General features: G+C 41.5%; 1 protein-coding gene and 1 pseudogene across 1 annotated transcript; one reads left to right on the top strand and one right to left on the bottom strand.

Moving 5' to 3' along the window:
* The first annotated feature begins 17,966 nt into the window (after nt 1-17,966).
* LOC147537813 (PAN domain-containing protein At5g03700-like) lies at nt 17,967-21,526 on the top strand (annotated as a pseudogene).
* A 3,276-nt stretch (nt 21,527-24,802) lies between these two features.
* On the bottom strand, nt 24,803-25,834 carry LOC147537812 (protein MIZU-KUSSEI 1-like). The gene has a single exon (XM_086644726.1). The coding sequence runs from the start codon at nt 25,735-25,737 to the stop codon at nt 24,847-24,849; it is 891 nt and encodes a 296-aa protein (XP_086500852.1). The 5' UTR covers nt 25,738-25,834; the 3' UTR covers nt 24,803-24,846.
* Nucleotides 25,835-26,153: the final 319 nt, after the last annotated feature.

Raw genomic sequence — 26,153 nt, 5'->3', positions numbered from 1 at the left:
CAACTTAATGGAGGTTTTCATCCATCAACTCCCTGTTTCATGCTGATATAACGGAAGGCCATTTTTTGACATCATCATTTGGCGCTAGAAGGAGGGCATCTCTACAGCAAAATTGTCAGTCCGGTAACCCGAACTCTTTTTATTAACTTTTCAGAACTAACCGTTTCTTCAAGACCCTCCAGCAAATGTCTTAAGAGGAACACACTCCACACGGATCCCAGAACTAGATACCCAACGCAGTCGAGCTCGTGGCCACAATTGAACATCTTAAGGCCGACTGCGAACGAGGAAACGAAGAGGTAAAGCGATTACAAGAAAGCCTCCGTAAGGCCGAAACAGTCAAGAAAAACACGGCGACGGAGGAAAGAAAGGTGCACGCCCGAAGACTTTTCTCGCCAGGTATTGCATTCTTGACCGGAGCTTTGGAATTACAGCCTGGCGACCAGATGCACTTAGAGAACATCTTAGACTAATATGGAGTATTGGACTAGAACCGCCCATACGTCCCAAAAAACAAGGGGATCGGCGAAGGATGTATCGACAATCCGATGGTCTGCGAGGTGCTCATACACCAAGTAGGGGAGTTGACCCGAGAGAGAGAGAAAGAGAAGCAACGGGGAAGAGCAGTGATACATCAACCTCCTTTAAGTCGGGAGATATTGGAGTCAGAAAAATCAAAGAACTTCAAATGCCCGACACTCTACCACTATCCGGTTTGGAGGAACCAAGAGTATTCATCAATAATTATACCTCGGTAATGAACCTTTATACCACCAACCAGAATGTATGGTGTGTGGTTTTCGCCACCATACAAAAGGGACCAGCTCAGGCATGGTACCAAGCATTGGCACTGGGTTCAATCAAATCCTTCGAGCAGCTTGCCCAAGTCTTCTTCGACCAAGGAAGCACCACAATCAAGAGAGAGACCGGCGAACTGTTTAATATAGTCCAAAGAAGAAACGAACCCTTTGCCACTTACTGGCAAAGGTTTCGGAACCTCATGGTGCAGATACCTGAACTGGAACCAAAAGTTGCGTTCGCCGCCTTAAAAAAGAGTCTCCTGCAGGATGATATCATAAAAGAAATCTCCAGCTGACGGCTAGGCACGCTCGGAGAACTGATAAAAAAGGTCCAACAATTTATAAGAAAGGAGGAAGATTAACGGAGAATGAAGGAAGTGGCTAACATCCCATACGAAGGAGAGTCACTCAGGAGGACGAGAGGAAGCAAAGCCCCTCAGAGAACGAGACCAGAGCAGAAGATCAAGACCAGATTTCATCACGTACACCACGCTAACAAAATGCAAAGAAGAAATTCTACAGATACTTAAGTCAAAAGGAAAAGTGGAGCTGCCCAAACCTAAGACGACAGAAAGGAGCTCGGCACCAGAGACATGACCGCATGGTGTGCTTTTCACGGAGGATATGGTCATAGCACTGACGGCTGCCGACACCTTGAGAACCTTATAAAAGAAATGATAAGGAAATGTGAGCTAGACAAGTACATGCAGAAAGAGAAACAAATGCCTGAATATAATAACATGAGATCAACAAGCAAAGGAAGAATTGGGTCGGGATTAGACACCGACACACATTTCACTAGCTCCAAGAAACCAGCTAAAGGATCAGAAGAGAATGCCGGAGTAATCGGCAACATCAATACCATTTCCGGTGGACCAACCCTTAGTGGATACACCAAGGGAGAACAACGCCGATACGCCAATGAGACAAAACGCATGCCAACCCTGTTCAGCAGGCCCAACGAGGACACGCCACCCATAACCTTCACTGATGATGACTTGGTAGGGGTAATCACTCCACACACAGACCCGATGGTAATAACAACAGTGGTGGCAAATTGGAATGTTGGATGCATTTTAGTCGACACAATAAGTTCAACCGAAGTCATGAGCCGTACATGCTTTCAGTAGCTCGGGTAAGTCCTAAATACCTTGAATCATACAAATCTTGTTTGACAGGTTTCGGCGACAATCAAGTGGAAACCGACGGGACGACGTCGTTACCCATACTGATAGCAGACAGGGAGGTAAAAAAGGCTATAATGCTAAACTTCGCCATAGTAAAAAAAATGCACGCCTACAACGTCATACTAGGAAGGGACTTCCTAAGATAATCCGGAGCCATAATCTCCATGAACCACCTAATGATGAAATCCACAGTCCCGAGAACGAACCTCGTAGGGACGGTGAGAGGGAATCAAGAAGTAGCTCGGGAATGCTATCTGATCTCGGTCCAGAACTGTGGAGAGGAGACAACCAACCCGGCGACCGTCAGAGGAAATAAAGTTTTCTACGGAGATCCCACTGCGGATATGCCGGAATAAAAGCCGCCCAGGTACGACGAACGGTTACTATATTATCCGATTTTCAGTGTACTTGATAAATAAAGTTGTTAGGAGGGAGAATAACACTACAAGCTAGAGTTTTTATCAATAAAACGGTATTTTTGAGAAAAATACAACTAGATCAAGGAGAATTACTGACGAAACTAGTCGTGCTCGAGCCGACGAAAACAACTCTGGTAGCCCAAGCCACGACCAGAGGCCTCAAGGAGAAGTCCTAACGAAATCGTGCTCAAGCCGACGAAAACGAGAAGCTCTGGTAGCCCAAGCTACGACCAGAGGCCTCAAGGAGAAGTCCTAACGTAACTAGTCGTGCTCAAGCCGACGTAAACAGCTCTGGTAGCCCAAGCTACGACCTGAGGCCTCAAGGAGAAGTCCTAACGAAACTAGTCGAGCTCAAGTCGACGAAAACGAGCAACTCTGGTAGCCCAAGCTATGACCAGAGGCCTCAAGGAGAAGTCCTAACGAAACAAGTCGAGCTCAAGCCGACAAAAATAGGTCTAGTAGCCGAAACTACGACCAGAGGCCTAAGGAGAAGTCCTAGCTGCTGATGTCAAAAAATGGCTTTCCGTTAAATCCGCATGAAATAGAGAGTTGATGCATGACAACCTCCGTTATGTATGATTATTTTACGTAGTTGAACGTTGTTTAACTAAAAGTTCCTGCTTCCTACTCTGCTTCCTACTCTGCTCCTCGCTCCAGTTCCTCGCTCCTTGCTCCTGTCCCTGTTCGTCTGCTCCCAAAGGGGGAAAACCTGCAAAGGGTTCGAAAATTGCTCCGATGCTGAAGCCAGTCAGGGTGCTCTTTACAGTAAAAGAATGAATATTGATTGATCCTTTTGGGGGCGAGTTATGGGAACTTTTAGTTTTTGGGGTAAAGAGATCGTGTTCTTTGAAGAACAATGTGGGGGGCCTTTTATAGGCGATGATAGGCCGACTATGACTGGTGGCGGTGGTGAGGCGGTTGCTGTCAGACCAAGGAGAAAGTTTCCTCCCTTGAGTATCTAGGGTTTCTCTTAGAGTCTATCTCGGATCTTTGATAAGTGGAAGATCCTAAGTTTCAGGATCCTTCGTAGATATCATGCCGACGTGATAGATCTTAGAGGAGAAGTTTCCTCATTTAGTTACGTGGAGTCCAAACAGGCTTAAATACTTCGAGATGTGTAGCCGACTAAGATCCTTCTGGAAGATTCTGAATTAAGTCAGTAGATCTTCTGGCGCTGCTGCCTTTCTAGTTCTAGGCGTAAGACATTGGCCAGATCTGTTTGGACCCCCTTACTCCTCTGAAGACCCCAGGGATGATCTGTCCATGCCAAGGGTGTTTTGCAGGGCTGGTTTCTTCTGGCCAACCTTCCAGTTAGGCGAATATTTGGTGGACCATCAGGGGCTCAGCGGTCCAGCTACCTTAAGTCGGGTTGACCCAGTAGACTTCAGGTCTGATCTTGACTCTTCAGACGTTAGTCAACGTCTGGACATTTTATGCATCATCATGAGTCCCGCCACTCCTTAGTCGAAAGTAATGAGACTGAGGAGTAGAAGTAACTCGGATGTTTTATACATTTGAAGAACCTGAAGTCGAGGATTTTACCTGGACCAGAGCTGTTTCGTGAAGCTTGGTCTTTCTTCTAATTCTCCCGAGCTGGCATTCCCCAGCTAATCTGTACTGAGCGGGTGGGGGCTACTGGTAGTAAAACTTTTCTTCCTTTATAACCATATTTGCCAGAACTGACTTGAGTTGGGTCTGCCTTAGACTGTTGGACGCGTGGTTCCTTTCTTCGAGACACGTTACGACTTGCGCCCGAGTAATTAATTTCCCTTCCATGCGCGATTCTGTGACATAACGTATTTGATCTTCTGATCACGCACTTTCGACGCTGATCTTTTGCGTCGTTATTCACGACAGTCCTTTCGGCATGCGTGGACACGTGGTGTCTTGTTAGTGGAAGAGTAGGCGCGTTCCCCAGGGTTTTATTTATTCCTGCTGCCGCCTTGGGTTAATCTGAACCGTCGATGATTTTTGCCAGTGATAGAAGAAACGCTAGGGTTTTTCTAGTAGTGATCGTCGCCACGTGTCTTGCTCTCGTTTGCTCTTTTCACGTTGGCTCGGATCCAGGTTTTTCTATATTTAAGCGCTGTGACTTGCTGTAATTATTCCTTTCTCGTCTTCTTTATTTCAACCAAAATCTTGATCTTCTCTTTTCCTTCCTTTATCTACTGTCTGTGCGCCTCCTTCCTTCTGACTTTCATGGCTACTACTCCTTCTGCTTTAAAGTTTTCCGATCAAATGCGTTCCTGTAGTCGTATGACTCAGCAGGACATAGAAGTTCTCCGGGTTGACCATATGATTCCGGCCACCGTCGAGCTCATTCTTCCATCTCCAAACGACCGGATTTCCTACATTGATGATCATCGTATCGGAGTTTATGAAGTCTTTTTTAACTTGGGTTTGGTGTTTCCCTTCCCCCTTTTCCTCGTTGAACTGTTGAAGCATTATGGGTTGCAACTCTTTCAACTGAGCCCTAATGCTTTGATGATTACTATGGCGTTCTACTTCCTCTGTCTTCAACAGAACGAGAAGGCTAGTCTTTACACCTTTGATAAGATCTTCTCTCTCAAGTCCAGTGATCGGAGTTGATTTTATTTTTCTTCTCGTATCGGTCCGTTCTTCTTTGCTCCTAATATCCCCAAAGATTATAAGGAGAGTGATAGGCCCAAAATAGGTCTTTTCCTGCAAGTATACGGGGTCAAGTTTTGGTAAGTTAGTAAATTCGTGAATCGTCCCAACGGATAGGTAGGCAACTTCAGATATTGAAGGCGGGTTCAACCCAATAATCAAGATGTCAATAGCTACTTAGACTAAAACACACACACACATCCCACTTTCATAAATTTGATGATTGATTTGTAATAAATACGAAAACAAATAAAGCTAACTAAACTATCTAAGAGAGAAGTGAGAAGATATATAAGGTTATAAAATCCACTGCATAATTTCATTTTATGAAACAAACACTTAATTACTTAAATCTCTTTTGTATTTACCCGGGATCCAATATAATGAACTATTTGGATTCCGGATGATGTTCTAGATAAAACAATTTTATAATTACTAATTCTAATTGTCTACCTTATAGAGATTCAGAGCGCTTAACTATTATTCATCATCTAAAAAGCATACTCCATCTAACAACTTAACGAAAGTATGAAATATCTAATTATGAGGCATGAGTAATGGAAAGAAAATCCAATCCATATAGATGAACAATCTATAGATATTAAAGCACATCAAGGGATTTAATTAATCAAAAACAAGTATTAAATAGCTCCAAAATGGGTTTCATCTACAACCTTAGATTGCTAAGTTAACTATACATGGAATCTAGAGTAACATTCATTGACGTTGTAAAATAAATGAAAATACTAAGAATATAATGGAAAGAAATCACCAAGAATGTTCAAAATCCATATTCCCATGTATCTCAATTTTGTCCAAGATTTGCTCCATTTGTGCTCAAGAATTTTACTCCAAGAATTCCAAGTAATAGCTATTTTATTGCCACCCAAATAAGAAAAGAAAGAGAAGGAAGAAATTAGATGTAGAAAAAAATTTGGAAATAAGAGATGAAAGGGGATAAAGATGATAGAAGAATATGGAAGGAAGGAGGAGAAGACTATTAATGGAAGAATAATAATGGTAGAGAAGAAATAGTATTAGTAAGAAGAGGAAGGAGTAGTAAGAAGAAGAAGAAGACTATCTACTATTACGAATACTAAATGAGAGGGATTTAGGAGTTAATTGGGAGAAAATGAGAGAAAAAGGGTTAAAATAGGAAGTTAGGGTTGCTTTCTACTCAAGAAATGAATTCTTATTGGTTGAAAATTGAAAAGGATAAAAAGGAGGGGCTATTAGGTAATTTCGAGGGGTTAAAAGTAGAAAAGAGGGACCACGTGTCTTCTGTCCGTTTGTGCATTTGGGATGGAACTTCAATGCTGAGCAGGTATACGGAGCTTAGATAGAACAGCCACTACGTTGCGTCACGTCATCCGCTCTTATCCCACTAGCTAGAATGATGCCCAACAGTGTCCCACTGGTCCACTGCCTTTGACTCCAACTTTGACTTAGCATATTTCACTCATCTGGACTCCGATTTGACCTCCGTTTTCTCATACAGGCTCGTCTTGGACTCCTCTTTTCACCCATGCACTGATTTTGGCCAAATTACCAGAATGTCCTTGACTCCAAATGACCAAAATACCGTTTGTATATTTTTTACTCGTTTTTTAACCATTTTCACACCTATCTCTGCAAAAGACACCTAATCAAGAAAATCAACCATTTTATCATAATAAAGACTCAGAACGGACTAACTTAGCTAAATTAGACAACTCAGATGGGACATTTTCATGACCCATCAAACATCCCCAAACTTAGATTTTGCTAGTCCCCGAGCAAAACATAATAAAAGAAAAACCTAACTCACTTTCGGAGGAATCCCGGTTGCATTTAGCGTATGCAACAAGCCGTTGAACCCCTAGGTTGCCCTAGTGGACGAGTGTGGTCTCGTGAGAGTTTTCATGGATGATACCCACAAACATCTATTTTCATAAAAGAAAAGGGTCCAACATCCAAATCATAGATAAGCATTTTCATATAGTGAAGGGTTTAAGCATGTCAAAACTTAATGAATCAAGTAAATAAGATCATGTAAAAGCTAAAGACCTCTTCACTAATGATCTTACCCTAAAGTGCTAATGTCATACCATAATGAGCAACATCTATGTTTCGAAGTCACAAAACTTTGATTCCTAAGTTAGTACATTTCGCCTCGACTTCGGCCTCACAGACATACACTCCAAATATGAAATCACTCAAGAATGGTTCGCTCGTATGTGCGAGTGTGATCACTAACATGGACTCAACACATAAAAAGGAGTGAGGACAACATTTTAGAACGAATGATCTTCGAAAAGGAATTAGCCACTAAATAGACGGGGAAGCTCACTCGCCCTTCTCACCCATTTTACCCTCTAAAACTACCTTCTAAAGTTTAGCGGATACTAGAGATGGATTAATGATGGTGGATTCCAGAGAATGTCGACCTCCTCGTGATAGAACCTCTTAAGCATTTCCACATTCGTTTCTTGATTTGAATACTTATTCATGAACACAAACACCAACACATATATACAATCACATCACTCACACAAAAGAGCTAACACATGCTCAAACATACACAAAAATCACTTTATTTCACATTTTTTTTTTCATATCACTTTTTTTTCCTTTTTTTTCATTCTTTTTTTTTTCTTTTTCTTTTCATAACACAAATTCAATCAACCAAAATCAAATACTACACACATAACTCTATTCTTGCAATCAACTTTTCATTTCATACTTGCTTTTGATATTCTTCATTCTTTTATCTCATGTCTTCATTCTCGGGATATAAGATGATGGATGGTGATGGAGTATCCGCTTTCCTCTAGTTGGCATCCTCATTGGGTTTCATGGACTACAAGGACCAGGTTAATTTGCTATCCTAATGTCACTCCTAGTGGCTATGGAAATTGAGCACACGAGATCAAATGAGCTCTTTTATAAGTTACGAGGTTGAGTAGCTCTTCATTCTACTCGGAGTTAGCGCGGAAGAGTACACTCGAATGGGAATTTAGGCTTTAAGCTCCCACATGGGTTAAGTCTCCACTAATGACTACTTTAGGTCTCTTAGAAATGTTTCTTCTTCACTAAGATGTCACTCACTGGGCACAACACAAACACTAAAAGACTCGACTTTCATGCAAAGGCCATTAGCAATCACAAAACTAATCAACTCGACGCATATGCATCAAAATTCTTAAAACTATCACTAGAATCGCATGCAAATCTACTCAAAGTGTTCAAAATTTTCAAATTTTGGCTAATTTGAACCCTTTTGTCATTGAACCCGTGGTCATGCATTGGTTATGGTCATATCCCGCATCCCCAAACTTAAAACTAACATTGTCCTCAATGTTCTAAGCATACACTCACCAAAAGATAAAGAGACACATCAATCTAAAGAAAAGAGTGGAGAGATATTACCATAATTGAAGGAGATAAAAGATGATACTACCAAGACTCATGTATAAAGAGGTTCTAAGTTGATGCCAAGCTCGCACTATCCCCAAACTTGGAACAAATCATGCCTTTGAAGTAAAACATATAAGAGTTGCTCCTAAAATATCAACAAATATCATGATAATGAATCACATAAAAGACACGACCACATACAAATCTACCACTAACGTGGGTATACACGATTGCATTGAGCTATGCAATTAGCCTTTGATTCTCTTGATTTCACACAAGAGCACGAGTTATGTCTCGTGGAGGGTTTCCAAAGATGATACCCACAAACATCAATACCCATCTCAATCGACCTAACGATCATAAAGCAAAAGACGAAAGATTTGGGAGTCAACCCAAAGAAAGCTATATACAAATGGTAATCGTCTCACAACTATGTACAAGTTATAAAGTGCAAATAAGACGATTGAAGAAAATAAGCCATCCCTAAACTTAGTGGATGCACAGTCCACTAAGTAAGCATAAATGCTAGGGGCGACGACTAAGAAGTCGTCAAAAGGATCAACATACAAGTGAAGGGCTAAAAGGTCAGTCGAAGGCAAAAAGTCATCTACAAGCTTAGTGGATAGAACATCCATTAAGTCTGTAGAGATTCTAGGAAAGACGTCTGAAATGTCCCAAAAGGGATCAACGACTGAGTCTGAGATCACGTGAAAGGTTGATCTAGACTCTAAGGGTAAGGCAATAGGCTTAGGGACCAAGTCAAGGTCCATGGTTTCCTTAGGTAAATGGTCCGACAAACTATCCAACATGTCTCCAGGTACTATGTCATCGATGTCCTCAAAGGCATCTGAAGCCTCATAGTCAGTTATAACTTCATGTATGACATCTAAGACTGACTCCTTACAAGTGTCGAAAATCGGGAAGTTCAAAATAGTGTCATCCCCAAACTTGTTCATAGAGCCATCATCCTGAATCTCAAAGTCTAATGTGGTCCTATCATGATGAGACGACACAGGGTGAGGAAACGAGACAACAAGGTTATCAGTTTGTTCAAGCTTTTGGGTCCTCTCAGTTGATTCGTCGACATTTAACTTAGTACTAGGGTTAGACGTATTACCCTCGCCATCGGACCTAGTACCCTCTTGAGTTTGGGGTGGTGTAACCCTTCCTCGTCGGCTAATAACTCTGACGTAATCATCTTTACTTGATGATTTAGAGACTCAAACTTCTGATGTAACTCTTGCTGCATTTGAGTCTGTGTCTCTTGAAATCGATCTTGTGTCTCTTTAAGTTGTAACATCATTTCAGTCAGACGACTCACAGACTCTAATTGAGAACTATCTTCAAGAGTCTCTTCATGATAAGGCTCACAAGTGTAACGAGATAAAGACTCTTGTTGATAATTCCCACCATACACACTAGGATGATACGTACCTCTAAAGTCATTTGTCTCAGAAATGTGTGAAATGTAAGGTCTCTCATATATATTTGATGTCGGACCATATACATCACTAATCTGATCGTCTCTACAAATCCATCGGTATTCTCCTAGGGTCATACGAGATCGGTCATGCTCAAATGGTTTATTCCTCTCACTAATCAAAGCATCCCAACATATCCTTTGGTGTTCACCTAAGGTCATATAAGGTCAGTTAGTGCAGGGAATCCTCGAAATAAGCTCATCATCATCAACATCGAATGGCCGACCGTTATAAGAACGGGCCATGATCTAACAGTATTCAAAGATGGTAACACCTAATCACAAAATGGGAACTAACAATAATAAAACTAAACAATCACACAAAAGTATGAAGGAAGAGATAGAATGCGATACTATCGACTTTTCGCTTTACTTCTCGATTCCTTCGCTCCTATGTCTCTTCTGGCTATTTCCTTGAAATGGTACCTAAAAAAAATACACTAAAGAAAATAGAAAAACAAATAAAGCAACAAATGTCTAAGTAAGAAATTAACACTAAATTAATGAAAAAACAAACAAACGATGTCCAAACTACTAAACCTATCCCCGGCAGCGGCGCCAAAAACTTGATAGGCCCAAAATAGGTCTTTTCCCGCAAGTATACGGGGTCAAGTTATAGTAAGTTAGTAAATTCGTGAATCATCCCAAGGGATAGGTAGGCAACTTCGGATATTGAAGGCGGGTTTAACCCAATAATCAAGATGTCAATAGCTACTTAGACTAAAATACACACACACACGCCCCACTTTCATAAATTTGATGCTTGATTTGTAATAAATACGAAAACAAATAAAGCTAACTAAACTATCGGAGAGAGAAGTGAGAAGATATCTAAGGTTATAAAATCCACCGCATAATTTCACTTTGTGAAACAAACACTTAATTACTTAAATCTCTTTTGTATTTCCTCAGGATCCAATATAATGAACTATTTGGATTCCTGATGATGTTCAAGATAAAATAATTTTATAATTACTAATTCTAATTGTCTACCTTATAGAGATTCAGATCGCTTAACTATTATTCATCATCTAAAAAGCATACTCCATCTAATAACTTAACGAAAGTATGAAATATCTAATTATGAGGCATGAGTAATGGAAAGAAAATCCAATCCATATAGATAAACAATCAATAGACATTAAAGCACATCAAGGGATTTAATTAATCAAGAACAAGTATTAAAAAGCTCCAAAATGGGTTTCATCTACAACCTTAGATTGCTAAGTTAACTATACATGGAATCTAGAGTAACATTTATTGACATTGTAAAATAAATGAAAATACTAAGAAATTAATGGAAAGAAATCACCAGGAATGTTCAAAATCCATATTCTCATGTATCTCAATTTTGTCCAAGATTTGCTCCATTTGTGCTCAAGAATTTTACTCCAAGAATTCTAAGTAATAGCTATTTTATTGCCACCTAAATATGAAAAGAAAGGGAAGGAAGAAATTAGATGTAGAAAAAATTTGGAAAGAAGAGATGAAAGGGGATAAAGATGATAGAAGAATATAGAAGTTAGGAGGAGAAGACTATTAATGGAAGAATAAAAGTGGTAGAGAAGAAGTAGTATTAGTAAGAAGAAGAAGACTATCTACTATTACTAATACTAAATGAGAGGGATTGTTCAAGTCTAGAGAGAAATGAGAGAGGTAGAGATTTATTTATAGATGGGTTGATGGCTAGGGTTTTAGGAGTTAATTGGGAGAAAATGAGAGAAAGAGGGTTAAAATAGGAAGTTAGGGTTGTTTTCTACTCAAGAAATAGATTCTTATTGGTTGAAAATTGAGAAGGACAAAAAGGAGGGGCTATTAGGTAATTTCGAGGGGTTAAAAGTAGAAAAGAGGGACCACGCGTCTTCTGTCCGTTTGTGCATTTGGGATGGAACTTCAATGCTGAGCGGGTATACGGAGCTTAGATAGAACACCCACTACGTTGCGCCACATCATCCGCTATTATCCCACTAGCCAGAATGATGCCCAACAGTGTCCCACTGGTCCACTTTCTTTGACTCCAACTTTGACTTAGCATATTTTACTCATCTGGACTCCGATTTGACCTCCGTTTTCTCCTACGGGCTCGTCTTGAACTCTACTTTTCACCCATGCACTGATTTTGGCCACATTACCAGAATGTCCTTGACTCCAAATGACCAATATACCCTTTGTATATCTTTTACTCGTTTTTTAACCATTTTCACACCTATCTCTGCCAAAGACACCTAGTCAAAAAAATCAACCATTTTATCATAATAAAGACTCAGAACGGACTAACTTAGCTAAATTAGATAACTCAGATGGGACATTTTCATGACCCATCAGAGAGATTCCTTTTTGTTCGTCCTTCTCTTGCTACTGAAGATTTTGGGCTCATTCATCGTGCTCCTGGGTCTTCCCACGATCGCCCTAAAATCATCCCCGATACCGGAAATGTCAAGTGCCTTGAAGTCCTGACTGCTTTGGATAAAGATAAAGAGGGGTTAATCCCCGAGAATTTGATCGATTTTCAGGCCCTTCATCAGGCTCAAGTGACTCCTTCTCTTCTAGGTGAGGTTTTGCTAAAAATGCCCTTTCTGATGATTTCTTTTTCTTAAATATTTACGTTTCGATTCCTCTTCCTCCCCCTTTTTTGTCATCAGGATTTCTTAGGAAGCGAGCTAGGGCCGATGAACTTCCATCCTTTTCTGGTTTGAAAAATTCTCGTACTAAATCCGTGATCGGTCAGGGCCCAGTTGGTGTCATTATTTACGAACCTGGTAGTCCGACTTCTCCCTCAGTCCCCATTATCTCCTCTCATAGTGCTCCTCCCCTGCTTAGAGGCGTTGCCGTTGCTTCCAGGACCAGGGCTAGTATCCATTCTTCAGTGGATAAGGGTAAAGCTCCAGCTGCTATAGATTTATCTGCTAAATTGGCTACTTGGCCCAAAGGTCTTCCTCGTCCTATGATATCTTTGATCGATGATTTTTACCACTATTTCCGAAGCGAGGTATTTTGGCCTGCATTCTCTGTTTTTCGGTTTTCTTCTTTGTTCCTTTCGCTGATGTAATCTTCTTTTTCAGTACTCTCAAGTTAATCATGACGTTGCGTCTTATTTGTCCACGATCGAAAAACTGGAGGCCTAGCTTTAGAAGGCTGAGCGAGAGGCTTTATCCTATAAAGTCGAGGCTGAGATTTTGACCAACGACTTGCAGGTAGCCTCTGCTGAGCGGGACTCGTGGAAGCTGGAAGCAGAGCAGTCTCGAGCCAGCGCTGCTCTCCAGTCCTCTCAATCTGATGCTCGTTTTTCTGCCTAGGAAAAGCTGTTTGAGGCTCTCAAGGAAAAAGAGGTTGTTTTGGTTCATCAGAGGGAGAAGGATATATCTGCCCTTAAACTCTCGCGTCAAAATATTCTTGAGCTGGCTGAGGCGAATCAGAAAAAGGTGATATTTTCTTTCAAATGTGGAGATGAATTCTCGGCTCTCTAGAGGAAGCAACGCAAGTTGGGTTTTCAGGTGGCTTCGGAAGCGGCTCGTCGCTTCTATTCTCCTAAGGATTCCTCTCCCCTGCGCCATATTGATAAAGATCGGGTGGCCATGTTTGTTAATGCTGTAACGCCAATCAGGGTTCCAAGGAGGACTTCCCTTTCAGTGACGACGAGTGGGATTTTGAGGCGGCCACCTCCGTGGTTCCGGTGGATGATGATTCTGATGAAGGCTCTACTTTTTCGATCCCTCAACCTAATTCCGGCAGCCAACCTGATTCCTTTCCTCCTGAAGCTTAGCCATGACTCTTCTTGGTTTTTGTTCTGTGTATTTCGCTTTCCTTGTTATTTTTCTGGGTTATTTCCCAAATGGCCCCAAACTTTGTGACCAGCTTCCTGCTTAGCCCCCTAGATTAGCAAAAATACCCATATGGCCCCCTTTTTAAGATTCCGCTATAACACCGTTAACCAGTAAACATTTCTCTCTAATCCATCTCATAACCTCTCTCTGCCCCCTCATCTTCTAGCCAACTCATCATCTTCTCCGGCGAGAGTCGCCGGTCGGTGACTTCAAACCTAAAAAAAAAAAATTTCTCTCTTCCTCTCTCTCTCTCTAAAATATTTTTTTTTCTTTCTTCTTTCTCTCTCTAAATCTGTTCTAAAGAGAGAGAAGAAAAAAACCTTTTTTTAGAGAGAGAGAGAGAGGAAGAGAGAAAAAAACTTGTTTTTTTTAGGTTTGAAGTCGCCAGCCGGAAATTTACCGGCCGGCGACTTTCGTCGGAGAAGATGATGAGTTGGCTAGAAGATGAGGTGGCAGAGAGAGGTTATGAGATGGAGGAGAGAGAAATGTTGACTGGTTAACGGTGTTATAACGGAATCTTAAAAAGGGGGCCATATGGGTATTTTTGCTAATCTAGGGGGCTAGGCAGGAAGCTGGTCACAAAGTTGGGGGCCATTTGGAAAATAACCCTATTTTTCTCTGCTATCTCGAACAATATCCCAACTTTGCTTTGATTTTTGTAATAGGATGGTTTTATGCTTTTGCTTCTATCTTGACTTACATTCTGAAGCTCCTTGTAAGCTTCTCTGGTCGTTACCTTAGTTACCAGAGCTACCTAATTTTGCCGGCTTGAGCACGGTCAGTTTAACTAGGACTCCTCCTTGGAACCTTGGTGAGGGGTCCGTTTTACTCGAGTGAAGTTCAGTTTAACTAGCACTGCTCCTTAAGGTTTCCGGTCGTTGCCTTAGCTACCAAGACTACCTGTTTTTGCCAGAGTAAAGCGAGTTTGACTAGGACTCCTCCTTAATAGTGTCGCCTTCTTTGCAAAAATATTTTGTTTATTAGTAAAATATGTAGCTTGTAGTGCTACTTCTCCTGCCTAACGGCTTTATTCGTAAAATAATTTTTGGGATAAGAAGCTAAACGGGAGATGAGATGGTAACCTGAGCGATTCTATTCTTGCATGTCTGTCGCATGTTCGCGATCGGCGGCGTCTTTTCCGCCGGTGGGGGCCGAAATTGCCGCCCTTCTACTGCAACGTCGGGCCGAGACTGCGTAGCATTCTCTAGCCGGGATTGGGAATTTTATCATGAGATGATTCATCGATATTATAGCTCCCGACTCCCTCGGGAAATTTCTTCCCAAGATGACGTTGTACGCGTACAATTCGTCGATGATCCCGAAGTCCAGCATTAATACTCTGCTTGTTGTTCTTTCCCTGATAAGTACGGGCAAGGTGATAACCGCGCCAGCCTTTACTTGGTCCTGTCCAAAACCCGTTAGGTAGTGTTCATAGATCTCAGTGCAGTGGCCTTACCTGAAGTTTCTGGAGACACGTTCTTCTTATGACTTCGGTGGAGCTGCCGGTGTCGATTAGGATGCACCCTATTCTCTAGTTCGCCACTAGTGTTGTTATCACTAGGGGGTCTGCGTGCGGGGTGATTACCCCTCTTTGGTCTTCATCAGTGAAAACCACGGGGGGCGTTTTTTCTTCGCGCATTGTCATGACTTCGCAGTTTCTCTGGCGCTTTTTATTACCTCTGTTAATTTCACGGATTGGTCCTCCAGCTATGACATTGATGTCTCCCTCGCTCTCGGACTCCCACTCTGCTTTACTACATGTGAGCTCCTTCACCAGAGCTTTAGTTACACTATTGAACTCCTATGCCAATTCTGCCAGGCGTTTGATCGTTGTTGTGGTGAGCGTCGCTTCTTATTGGTTACGGTGGAGAGTTCGATCGTCAGCCCAGCTTTCCCTGTTTAGGCAGACAGTCTGCTTTTTGTTTGGTTCCCTTTCCAAACCCTTAAGAAAAGCTTGAGCGAGTTCTCCGAAAGTCCTGGTAGTTCTGGCGTCATTGTCCGGTAGCAATCCCGAGCAGGTCCTCGTAGTAAGGTAATGAAAGTCGGGCGCAGATCATCTATATCAGTCATGCTCATCATCGCTACATATTTTCCAAGGAATTCCGAATGGGCTCCCAACCCGGAATATAGTTCCATATAGCTATCGGTGTCTGTGGGACTTTCCCAGAATAAGGATTCTAGTTTTTCTAATGCTGGTGCTTCTAGCATGATTTCTGCTGCGCTGAGCTCCTTCCGAAATTGCATAAGTTTCTCTTCCTGTTGCCTTCTTTAGGCTTTGAGTCGTTTTAGGGCCGCCGTGACCGGGGTGTGGTCTTCTGTCGGCATTTCATCATAGGGACTCAGAGAAACAGTTAGTCTGAAAAATTTTAGATAGGGTTCGGGTTACCGAAGTGATCATTTTGCCGGAGGTTCCAGCCCTCCTAGCGCCAAATGTTGATGTCAAAAAATGACTTTCCGTTAAATCAGCATGAAATAGGGAGTTGATGCATGACAGCTTCCGTTATGTTTGATTGTTCTGTATAGTTGAACGTTGTTCAGCTAAAAGTTCCTGCTTCCTACTTTTCCTCCTGCTCTGCTCCTTTTTCCTACTCCTTGTTCCACGCTCCAGCTCCCCTCTCCTTGCTCATGTTCCTGTTCGTCTGCTCCCAAAGGGGGGAAAACCTGCAAAGGATTCGAAAACCGCTCCGACGCTCAAGCCAGCCAGGGAGCTCGTTGCAGTAAAATAATGAATATTGATTGATCCTTTCGGGGGCGAGTTATGGGAACTCTAAGTTTTTGGCTGATCTTTTTGGGGTAAAGAGATCGTGTCCTTTGAAGGACGATGTAGGGGGCCTTTTATAGGCGATGTTAGGCCGACTATGACTAATGGCGGTGGTGAGGCGGTTGTCGTCAGACTAAGGAGAAAGTTGCTCCCTTGAGTATCTAGGGTTTCTCTTAGAGTCTATCTCGGATCTTTGATAAGTGGAAGATCCTAAGTTTAATGATCCTTCGTAGATATCTTGCCGACGTGATAGAGGAGAAGTTTCCTCCTTTAGTTACGTGGAGTCCAAGCGGGCTTTAACACTTCGAGATGTGTAGCCGACTAAGATCCTTCTGGATGATTGGGGATTAAGTCGGTAGATCGTGTCGCGCTGCTGCCTTCCCAGTTCTGGGCGTAAGAATTGGTCGGATCTTTTTGGACCCCCCTTACACCTCTGAAGACCCCAGGGCTGATCTGTCCATGCCAAGGGTGTTTTGCAGGGTTGGTTTATTCTGGCCAACCTCCTAGTTAGGGGAATATTTGGTGGACCATCAGGGGCTCAGCGGTCTGCTACCTTAAGCCAGGTTGACCCAGTAGACTTCAGGTCTGATCTTGACTCTTCAGACTTTAGTCAACGTTTGGACATTTTATGCATCATCACTAGCGAAACTAGTTGAGCTCAAGCCAACGAAAACAACCCTGGTAGCGAAAGCGACGACCAGGGGCCTTAGGAGAAGTCCCATTGAAGCTAGTCGTGCTCGAAGCCGACGAAACAGCCCTGGTAGCTAAGGCCATGACCAGGGGCGGAATCAGACCTAAAAACAACTCGAAAACAATTATATAGGGCTAATTTGGGCTTTATTTTGCAGAAATAATTAGTCAGTTAGGTCATGCTAGAATAGGTCTAATTTTTGTTTGCGCAGGAGCGATCATCCGGAGCATGCATAATGAGAGGAAAATTGCATTAGTAAGACTAGGACTAACCAAACATGATGTGCATTTGTTCCATTATCTTTTTATATAGGAGCAAAAGGAGACAGTCACAGACAAAAAATCTATAGTAATTATACATCAGAAGAAGAGGAAGGAGCAGTAGGAGGGCTACCAACGACCACCGAGGCTTTGATTATCACAGCAAGCAACCGACCGCCCCCACGACGACGAACCAGAAACCCGACGGCCGAAAAAAGAGCAGGTTCGGAGGCACTTGTGACGTCGGTTAATGAATAAACCAGGGGGTAAAGAGGCCTGGCTACGGCCAAAGTCGAAAGATTATCGTCGTCTAACAGGTCCTGAGGGCGAAGGACCTCCACAAAACCTTCACCCGCCACTTCCATGCTTAAGTTCTCAACGGAGGAATCATCGTTGTTGAGATCCATGTAAAAGGCCACCCCTGTGTTGCCACCAGGAAGAATTCCATTAACCATTAGGAGATCCATGACAAGGATTACAAAGTACCCGTACTGGATTTCCAGGCATACTTATAGCACAAATGGCAATCATGAACGGGCACGACCATCGAAGAGTCACGGTGAACATAAGCGAATATAAGATACAAGACAAAAAGATTGACACGTAAAAAGGATATATCAAGAGAAACAACAAAAAGGTGAAAATTGACTCCATTAATTCTCAAAACAGGACCTATTACAAAAGAAATTGCAACCAAAATACATGAAGAAAAATATGATCGTTCAGATCTATTACAGAAGAAATTGCTATAAAGAAAAAGAAGTTGAAGGTAAGAAAGCATCAGAAGAGCAAAAGGAGAATCCCCTCATGCGAAACGTCGACCCATGAACGGCCTCCAGATCATCCCTATCTTACGGATCGAGACAAAAGCTTCAAAGAGTCGTCGGGGAAGGGACGATTTGGTAGAAGAGATCCTCTGCCGACGGGTATGCCATGACTGGCACCTGACCAAACCACCATTTTTGGGGTTGGACCCGAATTGGTATCCCGAGTAACTAGCTCCATTATCGGAAAAGCTACCCTTAACTATCTCCATCATCGGAAAACATCACCAAAGCAAACGCTAAGTACAAACTCGAACGAAGGCCTCATTTGGAAATCCCAGTAAGTCGAAAAAAGAGATTAGAAAAGCTCAACAAGAGAAGAAATACAAGGGGAAAGCATGGATGAGAAGTAAGGGACTAGAGAATCCTATTTATAGTTATAAAGGGATCTCCTCAACGAACAAGACAGAAGAATAAATGCACCTCGGGAACACGCAGAGTCAGAATGACTAGGAGGAACTCGTGGCTCGAAACGAACAATTCGGAAGAGGCGTTAGCAGTACTCGAGGAGACACGATGGTTTCTTCACACACAAAACGCCACGTGTCCATACATGGCAATAGAGCTGCCTTGCGCAGTTAACTAAAGGATTGTCGCCGAAATCGCGTGATCAGAATATCAAATCTATGACGTCACAGTATCACGAAAGGAAAGAAACTGATTTGCTGTAGTAGAGCCTAAAATGTGTCACTCAAGAAAAGAGACGTGTACTTCGTCTCAAAGAAGACAACAGTAGGAGTAGTTTTGGCCAAAGATAGCCAAGTAATGAAGACCTTATCAATACTGACCAGAAAGAAGATTTCACAAAGCACCCCAAGATAGCTCAGTACAAATTAGCTCGAGAATATTCAGCTCCGGAAAACCAAAAGGAAAGACCAAGCTTCTGAAAACAGCTCTGGTCTAGGTAAACCCTCTGTCTTCAGGGTCTTCAATGTTTGAGAAACACAAGTTACTTCTACTTCTCATTCTCCGCACTTTCGACTAAGGAGTGGCGAGACTCATGATGATGCATAAAATGTCCTGACGTTGACTAACGTCTAAAGAGTCAAGATCAGACCTGAAGTCCATCGGGTTAACCCGGCTTAAGGTAGCAGGTCAGCTGAACCCTTGACGATCCGTCACGTACTTCCCTAACTAGGAGGTCGGCTAGAGGAAACTAGCCCTGTAAATCCCTTGGCATAAACGGATCAACCCTGGGGATTCTAAAGGAATGAGGGGGGTCCTCGTAGGTTCGGTCGATGTCTTACACCCAGAACTGGGAAGGCAAAGCGCACTAGCAATCCACCGACTTAATCCCAGAATCTCCATAGAGATCTCAATTGGCTACAGATCTCTAAGTGTTTAAGCAAGTGTGGACTTCACGCGTCCAAGGGAGGAAACTTCTCCCCAAAGATCTATCACATCGGCAGGATATCTACGAAAGATCCTTGAACTTAGGAACTTTCATATATCCTTGACGCGAGATAAACACAGAGCGAAAGTTTCCCTCCACGGCAACCATCGCCGCCTCTTAAGCCTATAAAAGGCCCCCAAATCGTCCTTCAAAGGACACGATCTCAAAACCCTAGAAGATAACAGTTAACTGTGAGTTCCCATAAATCGCCCCCAAAAGGATCGATCAATTCTTTTACTGCAAAGAGCACCCTGATTGGCTTGAGCGTCGGAGCGGTTTTCGAACCCTTTGCAGGTTTTCCCCCCTTGGGAACAGACGAACAAGAGCAATAAGCAGGAGCAAGGAAAAAGGAATCAGGAGCAGAAGTAAGGAGCAAGGAGCAGGAGCAAGGAGCAAGGAGCAGGAGCAAGGAGCAGGAGCAAGGAGCGAGGAGCAGGAGAAGCAGAAAACCGGAGCTGGAAACAGATTCAACCGCAAGAATATAACCTGACTTAACAGAACAATTAACTTAGTGGAGGCTGTCTTGCATCAACTCCCTGTTTCATGCTGATATAACGGAAGGCCATTTTTTGACATCTACAGAATGTACCAAGTGTTATCATTCGACTTTCTTGCGATGGGTTTACTCTCGATCTCATAACCCTTTAATTTTTAGGGTTAATTTGACATTGACCTCCAATTATTTAGTGATATTAGTACTTCACCCCTAAATGAAAAGTGTTATGGCGTTAACCCCCAATTCCCCTTTTTCCGTCATTTTCACGTTAAGTGGTTCGCGTGTGAATCACACGCCTGATTCGTGACGAAATTACCCCCATTTAATCCTCCGTCTAATCCAACCTAGTCTTCAACTGATTTAATTCAAATCCTTTTCTCTCTCACTACTTTTCTCTCTCTAAACAGTCTCCGTCAGTGCAGCAACTACCCAGCAAGAATTACTCAAAGGTTTCAAAGCAACACCAGACTCGTCCATTACTTCACCAATCTCTCCTAACATATCCAGTTGGTAATTTATCACTCGGATTTATCCGATTTGACCGATCCAAACTCGGTCTTGCCATCCTCCACCTCCCATCTTCTAAACCAGTTTGGTTAGCCAATACACCCACTTCTCCAAATAAGATCTATTCTATGAAATTGGGTGGTGATTATTTTGGTTTATATGCAAAACAAAATCAGAATTCAAATCAAATTGTTGAAGCAGAAAGGAGAAATTGTTGAAGGACAAGGACCAAGGACCAATTTATTCTCAAATTAGCTCAAATGGGTATTTGGGTATGTATAAAAATCTAAAATCTCCTGTTGATGTTCTTCCTTTCGATAGTTTTCAAAGACCCATACGTGGAATCAGACGACTCAAGCTTGAATTAGATGGAAATCTAAAAGGGTATTACTGGAGTGAAACGAGTTGGGTGCCCGATTTTCAAGAGATTTCAGATGAGTGTGAGCTTCTGAGTTCTTGTTGTTCATATGGTATTTGTAAACCTGGAAATGGTTGTTCTTGCCTAGATGAGAAAACTAAGTATTGATCCGGTAAATGTTCCCCCTAAATGTGGTATTTTTTGCAAAAAAAAGATTAATTAGAAATGGAGGATATTGGATTTTAAGGAAGAAAGGAGTAAATTACCTTATAAGGAATTAATGAAACTTGAAAAGATTGGTGCTTTGGAAGAATGTGAAAATTCTTGTGAGAAAAACTGTAGTTGTTGGGGAGCTCTGAGGTTTGAAATAGCAATTGGTTTGGTGATTGGTGCAATTATTGTTTTTGTTGGAGGAATTGGGTTTCTGATTTACAGTATTTGGAGAAGAAAGAGAGAGAAATTCATGGATGATGGGCTGTTCACCGTTGAAATTCATGGATGATGGGTTGTTCACCGTTGAAATCCATGGATGATGGGTTGTTCACCGTTGTTCACCGTTGAAATTCATTGCAGAAAGAGAGAGAAATTCATGGATAATGGGTTTCTGATTTATAGTTTTAGATTTACAGTATTTGGAGAAGAAATAGAGAGAAAGTTGATTATCCAATTTGTCAACCGTTGATCACGAGAGGGATTGTTCACCGTTAGATTAGATGGAGGATTATATGGGGGGTATTTTCGTCGCCAATCACGCGTGTGTTTCACACGCCAACCATTTAACGAGAAAATGACGGGAAAAGGTCAATTGGGGGTTAACGCCAGAACACTTTTGATTTTGAGGGTGAAGTCCTAATATCACTAAATAAATGGGGGTTCATGTCAAATTAACCCTAATTTTTAATCGCTCATTCCGAAATCTTCTTTATTACCTGTGTAATTTCTTTCTTTGTCGAGTGGTCTTTCTTCAAAACTCATCTCTAAGTAGTCGAAGCCGTACTATCACATTTATTTCATCTCTGACCAGATTACAGATTCGCCGCGATTTACGCCGAAAGTAGGCATGAATCACCTATTTCTAATGTAATGATCCAAATGATTATCATAAGTGACCAGATGACTAAGTCAAAGAAGGACCAAGAATCACTAGGGTCAGGCCCGTGCCTAGGTCATCAAGGAGGTGAATCGGAAAGAGCTTTATTACTTAAGCCCGAACTGGGAGGGCGACACCAGTATCCTAGGCGCCTTAAGCCCTACTCTGGCTCTAAACACAACTAGGTCAGCTCTAATCATAGCTGTGCTCTGGATCTTGGTGCAGTAAGGAAGGTCTGCGGAGGTCATCTCATTCCTTAAGCATATCTTGTCTCAAGGCATGGAAGGCGAATGCAAGTATCAGTTTCCCAGTTAAATCAGTGACCTAACATAAGGTTCGGGGAAGAAGAATCCAAAATTCTCAAGAAGATCTATCAGATACGAGGTTTATACAAATAACGAAACTTATCCTTCTTACTACCGATTTCTACAGCAAAAGAAATTTGAGTATTTAAGAGGGGAAGATGAGGAAACGAAAAAGGGGATGTTATGGATGGTAAAAAGGCTGGGAGGGGTTACCGACGCTTTGAAGTTTTCATTAAGTCAAACTGAAGACAAAGATTGGTTGCTAGGAGTAGTGTGATACTTCAACATTGCTTGCGAGAGTGTCCGAAGTCTAGGTTGTAGGTGTATGCACAAGCTTAGTAAGTGTCGGGTCCTATTTAGGTGGCCTCGTGGAGCCTTCGATAAGAACAACCTTCATGGGCATTTCATGTGGTATCACAGTCGAAGATGGTTATTCGGGGAGGGTGGAGGGTTGCGATATTCCTACATCGCTCGCGAAAGTGTCTGCAACCTAGGATATAGGTGTACGCTCAAGCTTAATAAGTGCTGATGTCTTTCTGTTAGGCGCGTGTAACCTTCGTATAGAACAAAAACCCTATATTTGTGAACTTGGGCCTGAGCTGATAAAATCGGAGACAATAATGATAGATGTTAAGACTTAAAGTGTCTCAATAAGGGACATTTTTAATAACTTGTCAGAAAATGGAGGCGCTAGTGGCAGAGGGGTGCTAATAACACGTCCAGGGTGCCAATAAAAGTTCCTGTGTCAAATTTCTATAGGTTTGTAGGATGTATCTGCTCGAGGTTCACAAATCACACATACCTTAATAGATGATCAATTTATATTTTTTAAACAAAAAGATTTAATTTTGTTTAGTAGTGGACAAGCATCCATGCTACAACCAAACAAAAGCGTACTGCACATTAAGGATCATTTTCACATAAGGATGTTACGGCCAAACCATGAGCATCTCCAGTGCAAACAATGCGAAACTAAAAAGAATATCTCAATTAGTCCTATTTGTCAAGTTTCAATTGAGATTCTCATTTATAGGTGGCAAAAATAGAAATCCTCAATTCTTATCTCTCCAATGCAAAACTCTAAAATTGTTTTCTTACTTACGTGAAATTGTTATTTTGTAAAGAAACAATTAGTTATTTTAGAAATATATGAAGACTTGATTTCTATTGGTCCAAATTCTAATATTGGTTAGTTTGATAATTAAAGATATTTCCATAGGACACTCTATTTCCAGATCCTCGAAATATGAGATCATTTTTCCTACAAATTGTCTAGACCACTTTCTCTTTGTTCTCATGATAATCTTCTTTCTTATCGTGGAACTTTCTGTACTTTCCAAAATATTTTTCACAAATATCACATGGACTTAATTTTCTTCCCCGGCATTTGATATAGTTTCTCTCTGAGAATCTCATCGGACGGGTTCTTACGACTATTTCCTTGATACATTGGAGGGGCATATGCTAAGCAGTGGATCTATTGGAGTGACCTATGCTAACACAACTTGTCTTTGTACCAACGGTAGGTCGTTGGTGTTCATGACTCTCTATTGGCGGGTCCGTTGGTCAGGGTTCGTGTCTTTCGCAGTGGTAACGATGGTGGAACAGCTAGCTTAAGACTAGGCTCCGCTCTACGTCTGACAAGTTCCCAAAGTTGAGGAGTTCTCTATTGAAATGTGTACATCCCAAAAACCCACACATCTTTCACCAATTTCCCTTAAGACGCATATGTTCCGCTGATTAAAAGGTAAAGTTAGCGTAAGGGTCAATGAAAAAATACTGGCATTAACATTTGTGTCACAAACTAACGGTTGTTAACGACCGTCTCTATTCAACTGGGTCAATGGTTAGTATGTGACCCAGACCCTATAACGGACGAACTCTTGACCCAAATGCTAATGTCGATACTTTTCTTTGACCATAACGCTAAATATCCCATGATTTTTTAAGAAAAACTCCAAAAATTCTACTTGCCACTCCGAATTTTTAAGATCTAGTTTTGCATCGGAGATGCTCTAAGTTCTCTGAAGTTCCAAAGAATTCTATTAATCTTTAGAAATAAATTAGGGTATTGTAGTTTTAGCCATTGAAGATAAATTTGGAAGGTGTAATCTTAACCATTGAAGAGAAAGATATAAAAAGATACCACCCCCCTTATCTATATAGATATATGCTTATTATATTTATTTTGTACTTTAAATTTGTCAACTTTGTTTTGTGATTGCCCATACAACTCCAACAAACAATATGCATATATATTTTTTTTTTCTTTCCCTTTTTTTTCATTTGTTTTTTTCTCTCTGTGTTTTATAAGTTAATTAAACCCAACTAGTTTGTTGTACATGGAGGTGGAGGGTTTTATCCCCATGTCTCAAGAATGCACTTTTTCAACTAGAAAAGAAACTCTTATTTTTAAAATCATACACATCAAACTCTAACAAAGAAAATACTTAGCTCAGGCCCATTATTTCCATCAGGGCTAACCAAATAAAATGTCTCTGAATCTTTAGAGCCAACGACATGTTCGAAATGGGAACGTATGTATGCGAGTTCCCCATCCGTTCCCTCAACCTCACAGTTCCCCGGTAGAACACCGGCTCCCATTGACACTGCCTTAAGTAACTCCATTACATGAAGATCATCCTCACTAGCTTCCCTTTTAACACTATAACCAGTTTTCTTTCCATTACAAAACATTGTCCAAACAGGTTCTTGTAAGAGCTTAATTTTTTCTTTATCAGCTGGTCTTTTCTCACATTCAAGAGCAATTCTCACCATTCCTAAACTCATCTCTTTTTGTAAAAGACTTGTTTGCATTGCCAACTCCACAACAAGTGTGGGCAAACACCTTGGATTCTCTTGTATACACAAACTTATCCTTCCTTTCCGGTACCCGAATAAAGTACCCGTTACGGGTGTGCCCGTAACTGTCCGATTCTTTTCGGGGAAACCTGTATTAAATTTACAAACAGGTGTAAAAACAGGAAATGACCGAAAGACTGTTCGAAGGATTCGGAAAAGCTTTACGGGTTTTTTCTTCTTTTCAGAAGGTTGGATGAGAGATATGCTTACTCGAGGTTGTAACGTTCGTTGTGAAGGGGTCGGTGATTCAGATAATGATGATTGAAGATCGACTGAATGAGTTGATGGTTTTGGTGATGGTGGTTCAGATGAAGTGGTTGTAGGTGATTCTGGTGGTGGTGGCACATCCCATGAAGTGCCAGAAGGTTCAGGTTGTGGCAGAGGTGATCTTGGGGGTGGTGGTAATGGAGGGTTGTCGGCTGATGTTGTGGGAGATTGTTCTGTTGCCTCTTCCATTAATGGTTTCTTTCAAAACCAGAAATGGAAAGAAGCAAAGAGAAAGTCCAGGAGGAAATGTGGGAGGGTTTTTTTCTTGTTTGTTTTTATTTTTCTTTGGCTATTAAGTTAGGTAATTAATTGAGGTTTGGGCTGTTTTGGCGGATCCTAATTAGAGAGAGATTGAGCAGATCTTACATGCGAAATTTACAACTGGGATTCAGTTATCATAAGTTCTATAATTGTTCTCTCCAAGGCTCATCCTTTTAGGATGAATTTAATTGTGCTGAATAATAAATTTCAAATGTTTTTATTTGCACACTTTTTTACTTGAATAATAATTTTCAAATGTTTTGTGCTTTTCTACTCATTTTCAATATTATTTTGACCTTTCTACAAATTACCCCTTTTCTTTTCAAATCGGATTCCAAGAGTCA

The sequence above is a fragment of the Eschscholzia californica genome, unplaced genomic scaffold, assembly GCF_041429995.1.
Source record: "Eschscholzia californica isolate CP2 unplaced genomic scaffold, dmEscCali1.0.p SCAF_5, whole genome shotgun sequence".
Taxonomy (NCBI): domain Eukaryota; kingdom Viridiplantae; phylum Streptophyta; class Magnoliopsida; order Ranunculales; family Papaveraceae; genus Eschscholzia; species Eschscholzia californica.
The sequence above is the reverse complement of the archived record's forward strand: the minus strand, read 5'-3'. Positions and strand labels throughout refer to the sequence as shown.